Below are 14,034 nucleotides of genomic sequence, written 5' to 3'. Positions count from 1 at the left end.
AGTGTTCCTGTACTCCTGTTGAATAATACAATGAGGCACACCAAGATTTGCCCTTTAATAGGCAATTGTATTCCACCTTGACACTTATGCCAAAACTAATGTGTTTCAATAGAAAAAAATGTTCAGTGGGTAAGCTACTTGGACATTTTCAAACCTACATACCACGAGCAACTGTTGCTTGAAAATAAACTTGATAATGCCAGTCACATTGCTCATATTTGTGCATATTACAGAAGTAACAAATCTTTAAAAGTGTGCCTGTTTTCACGACATGAACAGCACTGTCTTGGGGGGAAGATTTAAAGCATACGAAGGAATAAAATAAAGGCTTGCAAGTTTGCATTATGCAGGAACTGCAGAAACGTCTCTGGAAACTTGCTGTCTCTCATTCAAAGAGTGTAGGTTGAAAAACATTTTGAAGCTACCCCAAAGAGGAAAGGAAACAATGTGCAGGCATTGCGAATTCACAAGTGGCAAAGAATCAGGTGAAGTCAGCTTACTCTGTACAAGAACAGTGTGGCCAGAGCCATTGAAGTGAACGCTGTTGATGCTGCCGCGCTGTATGTCCGAGTAGAAGATACGGCGCTCAGAGTAGTCAAACGCAAGGCCAATGATGTTGCGCATAAATTCTGAACTGGAGATGCTTGGAAATGGTGCATTCAGATTTGTCTCGTCCATCATGTGAATGCTGTCTATAGTGCGCACCCGTGAGAACATGACGAAGCCTTCGTAATCTGCATGGGTGGAGCAAAAAAAAAAAAATACAAGCGGCAGGTCAGGACTGTCCAAAGTGGTAAAGAAAAGCTCATGAAAGCTGCCGTGAGAAATCTCTACACTGTGCACCTTTTTTATTTTGGTTTCAAAAGCTCGAGTAAACAAAATGTCCTCTATGCAAAACATCTGCTCACTAAATAAGCAGCCTGCAAACTTAAAGAAATACAGATCTGCAAATGCTTCTTTTTGCCGATTAGTTATGACTGCACAGCTAAGGCGGAATGTTGCTCAAGGTGTGAAAGTTCCCAAAAATTTAATTTACTAAGTTGCTACTTGAAAGATAAACTACTACATAGTCTCTGAACATCTTATATCACAGTGCACAGTATTGAAATGCATTAAAGTGTGCAATAGACAACACGTATCAGATTACAAAATTGAGAAGAAACATGATGCAGAACAATGTCAATTTAAAGGGGTCATGAACCACTTTTCAAGTAATGATCTAATGACCTCAGTATCAGAGTTTACTGCCTCCCGAATCGATTGCCGCAAAAATTTCTCGAATCCATCAAGAATGAGCGGAGTTACGGGGGTTTGGCGCCCGCTCACAGAGCTTTCTCTCTTTTTTCGTGCCGACGAGCGCACTGGAAGCTACACAAGGAGGGATGGCACGGGGGAAAGAAGTTACGTCAGCGCGCGTCATGAAACGCGATCGCTCTCCCGCTGTGATTCGTGTGCGCGAGTGCGGCTACCGTGTACTGAGGAGTGCGGCGCTGGCAAGTGGCGGCACCCCGTGGCAAGAAGCGCATCTGATTCGAACGCCGCTCTCGATTTAAGTCGGCTATCGGCCAATGAGGATGCTATGTCTTTTGCGACGTGGAGATGCAGATCGTGACGTCAACGGGCAGACGCCCCAACCACCGATGAGAGTGAGAATCGGCCTCTGTTTGAAAAGAGGGCGCCTGAGAAAACAGCAACTTCGCGTTCCGCTTGTAGCCTTTACGCGGCGTGCACGACTGCAAAATTTGGCTGAGCAGTTCATAGCCGTGTCAGCTTTCCACAGGATGCGTTTTTTCAACAAGCCCAAGGGGTGCTTTATGACCCCTTTAATACCGCACTGTTTTGTACACATTTAATTAAGTTGCGCAGACAGACATTCTTATTCAGACCACAATTCCGCCGATTGTTTCTTTGCATGCACTTACACATATACAGAAAGTACTTATGGTTGATGAGAGTTATTAAAACTTTTTTTTAGAGCAAATGCAGAAAGCGTACAGAAAGAAGTATGCACTTCTAACAGTTCCTGATTTATATATAAGACGTAAATCGCAGATAATTTGTTTGTTGGCAGTGGCATATCCTTGGCTAAAAGTACTTGAACATCTTTTAACCAACAAACCCTTTTGCAGCCAATGCTCTCAGATGAAAATAGCTTTGCTCAAAACTAATGTGGAAAGCTAAGAGCATCAAATGTAAAATAAAAACATAGTAACTACAAAATTCCTTGTGGTAGCAAAGCTCGGCGAAAATATTATAGGAAAATGAAAGGTACGTCATCCGGAAGATACAGAACAACTTTACAAAGTCACAACAAACCCAGGATTACAGCGAAACACTCGAAATAATGATGTGAATGAAAAAAGTAGAGCTTAGAAGGGATGAGAGTATGCCACCCAAATACAGTACAATGCGAATTCGGTTTGTACAGAAATATTAAGAAGCTGAAAGAAATAGAGGTCCAGCTTCCTTTTTTTAAATTCTGCATCAGTGCGACATTACAAATTTTATAGCGCTTACTCATTTTTTTGAAAGCCCCGGCAAAATTTACCACATTGAGTCTACGCTTAATTTATCGTGCAATCAAACTCTTACAATAAACCCATTCTGCAGAAGTCCGTGAAGTAGAGGAAGGTTGATGAAGGGGTAAAATTGTAATTACAAAGCAAATCTATACAGATTTCTTAGTTGATCAAAAATTTAAACTGGTCCAAGGCCAGTTTTCCATCATCTAAGAAGCTTTCCTTCTGAGGGATCCATTTGAATTTTTATTGTAGCTCTACAAATGCACTGGGTGACAATTTTTTTCACTTCTTTTTAACAATCTCTTATTGATAAAAATATCAACTAGGCAAAAGCAGACTGGACTTGGTGCAGACCACAGCCTGCGCTACAGACTATGGAATCAAGGACCAGAGTCCACTGCACAGCGTAACCACTGCAGGACCACTGCACAGCGTAACTGTGTGAAACGAACCTTGGCAAAATCGCCCGTCAGGAGCCACACGGCCGTGGGAGCAAGCACAGGTGTGGCCATTGTCTCCCTTGTACAGGCACAGTTCCTGACACCCTCCATTGCCCACACTGCATGGGTTGTTCGTCTCTGCAAGAAAGCCAACAGCAATAGTTTAACAAGTGCTCAGTTCACCTTTTCTTGAGTCCGCATATGCATCTATCGCAAGTTGATGCTTAGAAAGAGCGCGAAATCACATGGGAAAAGACAAAGAAAGCTACTACATGCACATACCTTGTAGCTTTGTTCATCTGGTCCCACATTATTTCGCCCTCTGTGTAATCCTAATGCATTACCAACTCGCCCAACAGTCTATTCCTTTATATCACAGGTTGGTGCCAGTTCTTGATGCTTTAGCTTTTTATTTTTTCTTGTTTGCTACAACATATGTACACCACGTAGCTTGCAGACAATAACATAGGACTGTCATTTTTCGGCGCATTTTCTTGAGATTTTTTCTGCGTCTTTGCGCTGTTTATCCATCATATGGATATGCACGTATGCTTTATGAGTATAATGTGCCACACAAGCCATCTACGGGGTCACCAACATAAAAACCGAAAAATCAAGCTAAATGGAAATGCCTTGACAAAGTTCTGGAGCACGCATTTGAAGATAACATTAACTGGTAGTACAAATACCAACAATGCAAGATTAATATGCCATAACTGAAGCACATATTAGCGCGACACATGTATGAAAAGAACCACGACACACACGAGGAAGCAGGTAGGCATTAAATGTCCAACTGCTTATTTCGGGCCCTTAAAACAGCTTCTTTTGTTATACGTGTCATGATAATACATGCTGCGGTTATACAAAACACCAACTCGCACGAACAGCAACCCTTCTGAACTTAATGCCAATCAGTTTACTGCACAGGCGAGCAGTAAACTGGGCAGTCTGAGACAAACCATACAACTCACTTTGTTTTGGTCGTGTGTGAAAAACTTGCAGATCCTTGATCGAATCTGTCAAGTGGTTCACCAGCATTTCCTCGAGGCCTGGATCATGCTTCTTGACACGAAAAATTGATCCATCCTCACGATGGCTGTGAGATAACACAAGTAAAAGCTCTTTTACGCAACTCTAGCCTTTTAAAAAAAATTCATTGGACTTTCAGTGACCAAATTATTGAATTAACAAAGGCTGCGAATTACAAAAGCTGTGTTGTCCAATACAAATGTTTTCAATGAGCGCTGACGTATGATCAGAGCAGGCAAAGCATACCCGATGAAGTAACTCCTCAGGCACACACACTATTGATCCCACTTATCTCAATGCCACTGTATCGAGATATGGCACTAATATTGTAGTGCTCAAAAGTCTGGAACTCCTGGAAGCTACTCTTCGAGAATGTAGCCCCAGCTACCTAAGGCTCACACAAGTGACTACTGAAATTTCGCTACATTAAAATAAATGAGCAGTGTTTTAAAAGCTTTCATCCCTTTGCTTGTTTAGGGCTACTACATCATGCATCATGCTGTGACATCAACAGGACAAGGAATGTATGGAAGGGGCAAGAAGGGGGTATTTTGAGCAATAGGGAGTAAATTAGCTGAATGAATGCTAATGTGGCAAAGACAGTCATTCATCCACAATAAAGGTGCATTCTCACAACTTTTACAAAATTTACATAAACTAAGCACTATATGAAGTGATTGGAAAAGTGTTACATGATGACCAATATAGAAAGAAACTGCCTAACACCCTTAGCTACTTACGTGTCGGCCCAGTAGACATAAGTGCCATGAACAGCAAGTGAAAAAGGGTTCTGCAGAGGACGGTGCGAGTCCTCTGCATCCTCCTCCTCTGTTCCAGAGGGCGGTGGGAAGACAGTCTCACGCCCTGTGCCATCCAAGTTGACCCTCTCAATTGTGTCGGTGCGCGAGTCACACCAGTAGAGCTTGTCTTCTTCAAAGTCAATGGCCAGGTCATTCACTAGCTGCACCGACGCATTGACAAGGACGATGCGGTTTGAGCCATCCAGAGCTGCCCGTTCTATCTTTGGTGGTACGCCCCAATCACTCCAAAAGATGTACCTGTGAGGCAGTAAAACGGGTAGGGATGGGCGAATATTTGGGCGTTTCGAATATTCGAACGAATATTACAGTGTTTGAATTCACTCTGATACGAATTTAGATTATTCGAAATTTCGAATTATTCGAAATGAACGAATATATGTATACATTTGACAGCACATAACCCCCTGTAAAGGTGGTGTCACGGCAGCGTCTGGTTGCTGTGCCGTGAAACAACCCATCCAGGGAAACTCTGCACTGCCGCGAAGCCACACTTCAAGGTTAAATGTACATATTTTTTAAAGTTTAAAAGCGTGTTATATGGGCTTATGTGCGCTAAGTATAGTAATTTTTTAGTTGTAACGTATTGCACCACTTTTAACTTGCACCCTACTGCTATTCAACTCTTTGATACTATTCAAGGCTGCTTCCACTTCATTTCAAGCCAAAAAAGTGACATCCACTCATACCTAGTTCCAATCCTTAAAAATATTGTGCAAGGGTCATAACAAAAATGCTCATTTTTCTTAATAATATGCGGTAAATACTATTCGAACTATTTGATTCGAAATTACTTGACCAAATCACTATTCGCTTCGGATTCGCTTCGAACATCAAATTCACTATTCACCCATCCCTAAAAACGGGCAAAGGCAAACTGAGGTAAAACCATTGAACTGCTGACAGCAAGTACCTACATTTAAAGCTTAGCTTAGCTCATGCAAAGCTCATATATGCTTGTCATTAACATTCAGAAACCTCTTAAGCAACAACTCCATTCATCCAAGGTATTAGTGTGAAGTTATTAAGTTCTCTTGCATCAAAAATTCTCATCTCATGTTATGCTAACTTCACTAAAGATATTTCCATGCCGCTGTTATTGATTGATCATGACTGAAGAGTGCTTTGGTTTGGGCAATTTGGTACCACGTATTGTGCCACAATGATGATTGCTCATTTACAAGACAAGGTAAGACACATAAGCCTCCATCAATTTCATTAGCTACGGTTTCTCAAGGTATCATTAACGGACACCTGTCTCATCAGAAATTTTTTATGAGGACTGAGAGCACACAGGTTCCGTTCACCTAGCTTCATCGTGGAAACACGAAGCAGAATATGAATGAGAGCTTACCCTTTGTACGGATGCACAACAATGGCCCGAGGCTTATCCATGTTACCAGAAAGGAGAACGTAGCGACCGGATCCATTGAGCCGCGACACTTCGATGACATCGTACGAAGGGTCAATCCAGTACATGTTCCCTACAAAGAAGGAAGTTTGCGTGACCTGACACATTTGTGATATTTGTCCAATGAAGCACAAACCATTGCCCCAAACTTTTGGGGGCCCAGTAAGCCAGACAGAAAGCAGAGGAAGGATTACCTGCTACCCAGTCGATTGCAAGTCCTTCAATGGCATCAAGACCACTGACAACAGTCTCTCGTCCAGTCATGTCTCTGTGAATTCGGGTGATGCTACCACCTTCTGAATCCACCCAGTAAATGTATTCTGAAAGAAAAATAGAAGTGCGAAATAAGAAAGATTACATAAGACAATGAACAAAATTCGAGACAAAGCCACAGTGCATGTACAAGCAAGGTTTCTACAGAAGAGTTGCAAAACTTTATCATAAAGATGTAGCAGTGCTGCCATCAGTTTGATGCAAGAAAAGGGGATGGCTGTCTAAAGTGCCTGAAGTGCACAGATAACCCTGCGTCCATATTTAACTACAGTAAGAACTATACAGTTTGCTTATGCCATTTTGAAATAAAGCAGAAAGCCAGCTTACTAATGGGCCCCCTTTTCTTACACCTAGTACATTACCTCACAACACATTACACCTGTTTTTTTACAAATGTGAAGCTTGTTTATGGCCGCAACAAAACTAACCAAATAAAAAGTTTGAAAGTGATGCCTACGCTGGCCATCTTCTATTCAAGCAGGAAGAACGCAAGTATTTACTCGGCATCACATGTCCGTGCTATTGCACCCAACTTGTTCAGCAAGATCAACAAAGCTCGCGAAGTCCCACAGTAAATCCCATTTATGCAAACATTCTAGTTTAAATACACAAATTAAAGGTAAGTGTAGCTGGGCTAGCTGGTTAATACTTCCAATCACATCCGACAATAACAGATGCATTCAAAGGAAATATGTGGAACAGATGCCAGTTTTGTGCAGTGGCTTCTCTGGCATGGCTGACTCTGAGCGTAAAGCACACTAAAGTTTGTGGTAGCCTCAATATTCAAAGCAGTCACATTTCCACAAGTATGTGAGGGACGCTTGACTGTCTCGCATTCCCGAATGTTGGCTTCCCACATGGTATAGCTGTAGCACCTTCTATAATCTGGCTTTTCCCGATGGCGCACGCTGTGACTAAGTAGTAGCGCAGCAGTGCAAGACATGGCACATGTCATTGTCAGTTTCCATGTCCACAGCCCACACTCTCACTGGAGCCTTTATATCCGTATTCATGCCACATGGTTTTCTTCTTCATTTATATTAAAGCCTACCCTTGTTACTGGCATACCTCAAACCTTCACAAACTAATCTCAGGCTGTAGCTAAGGCAGAATGCCTGATGCCTGATTGTTTGAATAGCCTCATATATCTATAGTGCTAGAAGACAGACACACAGCAATATCCACAAGAACAAAACACAGCTAGGATAAATGTCCATGCTGTCCTCTGTAAATATGTCCAATGTTAGGCAAAACTGTTTGCCATCCCACTGCTTCCTAAATTATTACTGTAACATCGCCGACACCACGATGCATACTTCATTCTTTCTAAACAGCTCGTGGAAGCATCAAGAAACAAAAATAACTACCAACCATCTACGAAGTCAATAGATGTTGCCATAGAGACCCTGGAGATGGGAGCCAGCACGCGCTGAGATGGTGTTGGTGATGACACCAAAGAGGTTCCCCGTATCTCATAGTTGATGGAGTACAAGAGGAATTCGGCATAACCTGAGGGGAAAAAAAATCAACAAAACACGGATAAGCTCAATAAGGGAAGCAGCCAAGACCTCTCTTATCAATGGAATTTTTTCAGTGCATGTAAAGTGCACAACCAACGCGATGCAGGAAAAACATTATGACACAAACAAATAAGCTATGACATGCAAATAAAAACATTGATGCATCAAAGGCATACAATCTAAAGATACTGTTGAAGTTGTAGAATCTATACCACATGTTTCTTGCACATAAAAGAAAGATGCTTTTAAAGGAGTATTGACATGAATTTAAAATATTTTCGGATAATTGCTCTAAATAAAAACACTGGTGTCGAGAACCCTAAAAAGAGCATTGTGGTGCATGGGAATGCATAGACTATATTTTTAGTACCGCTACCTTAAAAAAACGCTTTCAGTTTCGATATCAAGGGGGCGGCTTCTCAGTGACATGTCATTGCAGTGTGACGTCATGGGGAGACAGCAACTTGCAACGTATTAGTGGCAGATCTGTCATCTGTTCGTGATGCACGTTAGCAACGATGAGTGAATTGTCGTCCAGCGACCCCGACAGGGATTTCTGCGATTTAGACTGCATGCAGGACACAGAGTTCGCAAACTCAATGGAACTGTGTTGACTCGTTGGGATAATGTCCATTGTGGTGGGGCTGGCTTGTAAATGCTCAGTGATGAAAACTTTGATATCAAAGTAAAACATTTTATATGTGTTTTCTCGCTCCGGTGTGTGGAGAGCGTTAACACTACGTACCCAGGAAACAAAATATGTCCCTTTTTCAATGTCTCAATATCGTGTCAGTACTCCTTAAGTATGAAGGTTAGGAAGAAATTATAGGATACCTTAATTTTATACTAATCTTGGTATCTAGTCTTGGAAATTGGAGTTATTTACATTGTTAAGACAACACAACAAACCAAGCAAAACTTGCTGATGTGACATTACAATAAGCAGTCCATGTACAATCTATGCATGTAAGTACGGGTTACATGAAACATACACGGTAAGATTCTTAATATCTGTCCATCTCCCTCTTCTGGTCTCTCATTTTTTGCACTATTGTGTTCTAAAAGCATTTTGTGCTAACTTGCTCAAGCTTGTTGCTAACTGCACTGATAAAATTCACAACACCCAATGCAGTGTTCAAAAGTATTTGTGTGGTTGTACTAACACTATTTGTGCAACGTTGTAATACACCCAATTGGTGAAATTTTCAGTTGAAATATCATTTCGAGAGTGCTTACCGACACACTTAGTCTCGTCACTTGGATCAGGCAGAAATCCAGTTGTGCACTTGCAGACCCTCGTAGTTTGTGACGTTGGTAAACACAGGTGCGAGCAGTTTCCATTATTGTTGCTGCACAGATTTTCACCTGCACATAAAACGAAAGAGGAGTTAAAAGTAAGTCGTCCTATAATGATACAGCAACAGTGTTGTATCTTCCTACAGAATTAAAGAGACCCATAATTATTGAGGCAGCTGAATCAATGTGCAGACCCAACAGTGGGGGGGGGTGCTAGCACCCCCTGTAAAGCCGTTTGCACCTCATGGCGCATGTGCGTCTCGCGGATAGGCCGCAATTAGGTTAAGGTCGTCGAGTGAGTAGTGGCGCTGTGCTCGCGCGGGTTGGGGTTAGCGCGGTGGCGCCGGCAGCGCTGCCTGCAGGAGAAGCTAGGCCAGCGGACAAAAAACAGCAGCGAGCCTCTTTGGGTTTGGCGGCGTGTGTGGATGGACGTCTACCGCGGTGGGTCCGTGGGGGACGATACAGCGGCTCATTTCCCGCAGGCCCCTCGTGGTGAGTCGAATGTCGGCGACGTCGTGTTCGCGGTGCGCTCTATGTCTTGTGTTGTCTTGGGTGTGTGTTATGTTTTCCGAGTATTGTATTGACATTGTATAAGGTTATTTAGCATGGTACTAGTTGTGCATCAGATTCGGCAGGCGAGCTCATCCTAAGTAAAAGAGGTTAATAAACGTACACGTGTTGTTGAACGACCGCGTGAACTGTGTCCGTGTGTTCCGAGAGCGGCGCTCTATTTCATCAGCCCCACAACAGTGAGCAAAAACATTTTTCAACATTCTCGCACAGTAAACTATTTATACAAGGCTATCAGAACTGGTAGCCTTGCATTTGAAGGATTTGCTGCTGAGCAATTCGGTCTAGCATAATTACTCATGAAATCAGTGTGAAAATTGAGGCACAAACACAAAACGAAACAAAAGACAAGGACAAGCACTCATCCTCACCTTTCATTTCCTGTTGTGTCAATGTCTCAATTTTCAAGAGATCATTTCATCAGCCTGGCATTGACTTTCTGTCATTTCATATTAAAGTGACAGATAGACTGAATGTGAATGGCCACAAGCGTAACATGACAAGGAACTTTGAGAACCTTCACAATGTCAAAGATAAATAACTATATATATTATAATGCCGGCTAACTGTGAGCTGTGCCCTCAAAGAAAAACATTTTAGCATAGCATGGTTGCCACATATGAAGCCAACAAATAGTGAAGACAATGAAAGCATCAAGGGCACTATTTGTAGTTTTTTGTTCAAGTCTAGTAACTGTGAGATAAAGGAAAATGAAGGTGGATGAAAAAAACAAATTGACGTCAGTGGGTACTGAGCCCGAAACCTTAGCATCATGCTTGTAATGCAGTACCGTAAAAGTAAAAGGGGGTATGGCAGCCACAGCGGCTGCCACACCCTCTTTTACTCTGTTGGGTATTACTGTCCGTGCAACCCTGAGTTGGGTAACCTTGGGTATACTAATGCGAAAGTTACTGGCACAGTACACACTGGCAGTAAGTTTCTTTGTGCCCTTTCTTTTCCATTAATTCCATAATTACTACACTTACTACACTCAAACCTAGATATAATGAACACTGATATAACGAATTATCGGTTATAACGAAGTAAACGAAAAATTGCCTTGGTAACAGATACAGCGGCTCGAATATACGCTTATAACAAATTTTCGGATATAGCGAAGTTATTTTTGCGTTAAATGCAACTTTATTATAATGAGGTTTAAGCATACAGTCGAACCCCGCTACAACGAAGTTGTGAAAATTTCGTTGTTGTGAAATCGAAAAAAATATAGCTGACCTGAGCTAGTAGAACAAAGAAACTTTATTTCCAAAATTCAAAAAGTGTCGGCTGCTTCCTTTTCTTTCCCAGCAGCGTCATTCATATATGCACAGCGACGCGATGTTGAAAAGCATGCTGAAACAACGGCTTCCGCGAACGAACCAAACAGAGGCACAGGTGTGCAACACGAACTGCACAGTGGCACTAACACGCTAACATTAGCTATCATGCCGAGATGCAGGCGTGCTATCATGGAGCGATGACTTATGCCCTGTTCTATGCTATTCTTATTATCCACCACTCACGGTTAGCTGATCTCGTTGATAACGCGAATCGTCGCTCTGACCATTGGCCACACCGCCCAAGCGCGAAAAGCACGAAAAGCATTGGCAATGGGATTTGGAAAAGGCATCGTTCCGCGACTGCATCGCAGGCTGCAGCGTGGACAACTGAGCAACTGAGTTTCGGCTTCGGATTGTCTGTCATTAAGAAGCAACTCAAGCCAGTGGTAAAAGCATTGCCATCGCTATCAAGCAATGGCGGCCCCCAAGCTCAGCCAACAGGGGCGATTTCTGGTGGTGCCAACACGCGATTTATACTTTGCAGACTTACTTTTATGTTCTAAAATGCACTAAAATGTTGGAGCTTGTGTTTACTGCACAGCAAATTAAATTTTTCAGCCTGTAATTGCATCTTCAAATTTCATTGAAGTGGAACAGCAGAAGAAAAATTGTCCGTTGTGGCAAGCATACTATGCGTCGAGACCTATGGACTGCTGACGGGGAACTGAAAAGTTTTAATTGTACTGGAAATTTCGTTGAAGCGACGTTCGTTGTAGAGGGGTTCAATTGTATAGCACTTCAATTAAAATCTACCCATAGCATCCTCTATGTTTTCCTTGGCCTTACATTCAAACCTCGATATAACGAACACGGATATAACAAATTATCGGTTATATGAAAGATAGTCTTGTCATAGATACAGTGTTATGAATGCAAGTTTATAACAAATTTTTGGATATATAGCAAAGTTATTTTCGTGTCAGATGTGACTCTGTTATAATGAGGTTATAGTGCATTATCTGTTGGCTTCGTATGGTTGAGTCTAACCAAAACGGGCCCCTAGGTCCAATTTCCCTTCTTTCATAAAATCTGCTGCAATGACGTACACTGGCAACTGACACAGGAATCCTCGCAGAAAGAAATGAAGACAGCACTGCTACTCACCAGTTTGTTGGCTCGCATCATACACAGCAAGTGCAAGCACAGTGTCTGTATTGTTGCGCAGGACGGTGGCATTTTTAGGGCTGCTCTTGTCGGCAACATGTATGGCGTAGTCAGTGGCCAGCAGCAGCTGCGAACCGTAGATGGCAAGAGCGTGCGGCTGCTCTCCACCCAACACCACGTCCAGAGTCTCAGCCACGGGATCTGGGCTGGTCAGCAGCAGTCGCTGGACCATGCCTTGGTCACGATTCACCCAGTACAGGTGGTTCGTCTCAAAGTCCACTGTCAGGCCTGCAATTCATACACCCACAGAAACCAGAATTTGAAGACGACGAGAACGACAGAAATGCCATGAACATAATGCAGAAAATTATCAAATACAAACTGCGAGAAGTGAACTGGTCATGTTACCATTCAGCTTAGTGCAGCTTACTTTAAGAGGGGAGTTGGGTCTTTCTATCAAGCTCTGAGAGTCGCACATGAGTATACAAGAGAGGCCACAAGTAGCCACCACATGACCCACTGTGACACATTTCTGATTTGACAACTTCACTATCATATATAAGTGTTTCCGATTTTTTACACATGTATCCACTCTTCTCTTATCATCTTTGTTGCTTTCTTCTTTTCCATTTATTCCCTTTACATAAGTGCCAAGCAGCTAGAAGGCTTCTCTAATTTTCCCTTGCACTAAACCTAAAAAGCTAAAGACCAAGCACTGCAACACCACACAAAACTCACTTGTAGATCCTTCAAGCTTTGGGTTATCGAGGCGTGATGTCAATGTCTTTCGTGCTGACCCATCCATCTTGGCAACTTGAATTCTCTCGTGGGGAGACCCATGGTCAGTCCACATGATCAACCTAGAAGAATGTTATAAATTCTAAAGTTAGAAACGTGTTATAAATTCAAATGCTATAAATTCTATGAATCCTAGAAGAATGTCCTAAAATGTCTTTAGAGAGTGTAAGACAGCCCAGAAGAAGATAAGGATAAACTAATGTTATGAACTTGCTAATGTTATGATCAGTTGAGTATATTCACACAGCCTGGTATACTACAACGATGCACACACTGCACTGTTCCATCCGAGAAAGTGTTTAGATCCCCTTCAGGCGCGTCTTATGATAGACTGTCTGCAAATGCGTCAAACTTACGCACCATTATTCCAAGGCACTTTACATTATATTTCTAGAAACAAAACAAGGCAATATGTTGTTTTGTGCAAATTTGAGTAATTAATTGTAATTAGCATGTAATTAAATATCTTTTTATTCTGCAGTCAGTCATGTTCCATTTTCGCATAAAAAGAATGAAATCTTAAGCTCAAAGTGCACACACAGTTTGTATTTGGTTGCAACCATTTCGAGCAAACAAAAATTATCATTTTGGCATGCCTCCCAGAACGCGGCACCTCGAATAGTTCGTCAAACGTGGTAGTATCTTTAGCAAAGTGATCCTCTGCAGCAGTACGCAGCACAATTAAGTTAAATGAGCACTAGTTGTACACTCAGGAAGCGTGTACAAATGTGCACACTGCGTTTCAAGCAGGTCGAAGTGACACGCGATGCATGACAAGCCTCTACATTTGATGTGTACAATTGTACACACCGCCACTGAAGGGGATATACATGTTACAGAAGTGTAGCACCCCCCCCCCCCAATTTCCCCCCACTTCATTTCACTGCCTTCAAACACTAAGCATAAAAAA

At 42.2% G+C, this 14,034-nt stretch overlaps 1 protein-coding gene across 1 annotated transcript in view; it reads right to left on the bottom strand.

Annotated features, from left to right (window-relative positions):
- Positions 1-14,034, bottom strand: part of LOC119386003 (low-density lipoprotein receptor-related protein 1-like) — a 67,664-nt gene that overhangs the window by 1,372 nt on the left and 52,258 nt on the right. Inside the window, exons 35-44 of the mRNA XM_049414192.1 lie at positions 13,065-13,186; positions 12,327-12,614; positions 9,253-9,381; positions 7,868-8,005; positions 6,418-6,543; positions 6,167-6,296; positions 4,735-5,052; positions 3,937-4,061; positions 2,975-3,100; positions 501-734 (exon numbers count right to left, since the gene is read on the bottom strand). Coding sequence (XP_049270149.1) covers positions 501-734; positions 2,975-3,100; positions 3,937-4,061; positions 4,735-5,052; positions 6,167-6,296; positions 6,418-6,543; positions 7,868-8,005; positions 9,253-9,381; positions 12,327-12,614; positions 13,065-13,186 — 1,736 coding nt within the window. The remainder of the gene's footprint in view (positions 1-500; positions 735-2,974; positions 3,101-3,936; positions 4,062-4,734; positions 5,053-6,166; positions 6,297-6,417; positions 6,544-7,867; positions 8,006-9,252; positions 9,382-12,326; positions 12,615-13,064; positions 13,187-14,034) is intronic.

This window comes from Rhipicephalus sanguineus, chromosome 3 (genome assembly GCF_013339695.2).
Source record: "Rhipicephalus sanguineus isolate Rsan-2018 chromosome 3, BIME_Rsan_1.4, whole genome shotgun sequence".
Taxonomy (NCBI): domain Eukaryota; kingdom Metazoa; phylum Arthropoda; class Arachnida; order Ixodida; family Ixodidae; genus Rhipicephalus; species Rhipicephalus sanguineus.
The sequence above is the reverse complement of the archived record's forward strand: the minus strand, read 5'-3'. Positions and strand labels throughout refer to the sequence as shown.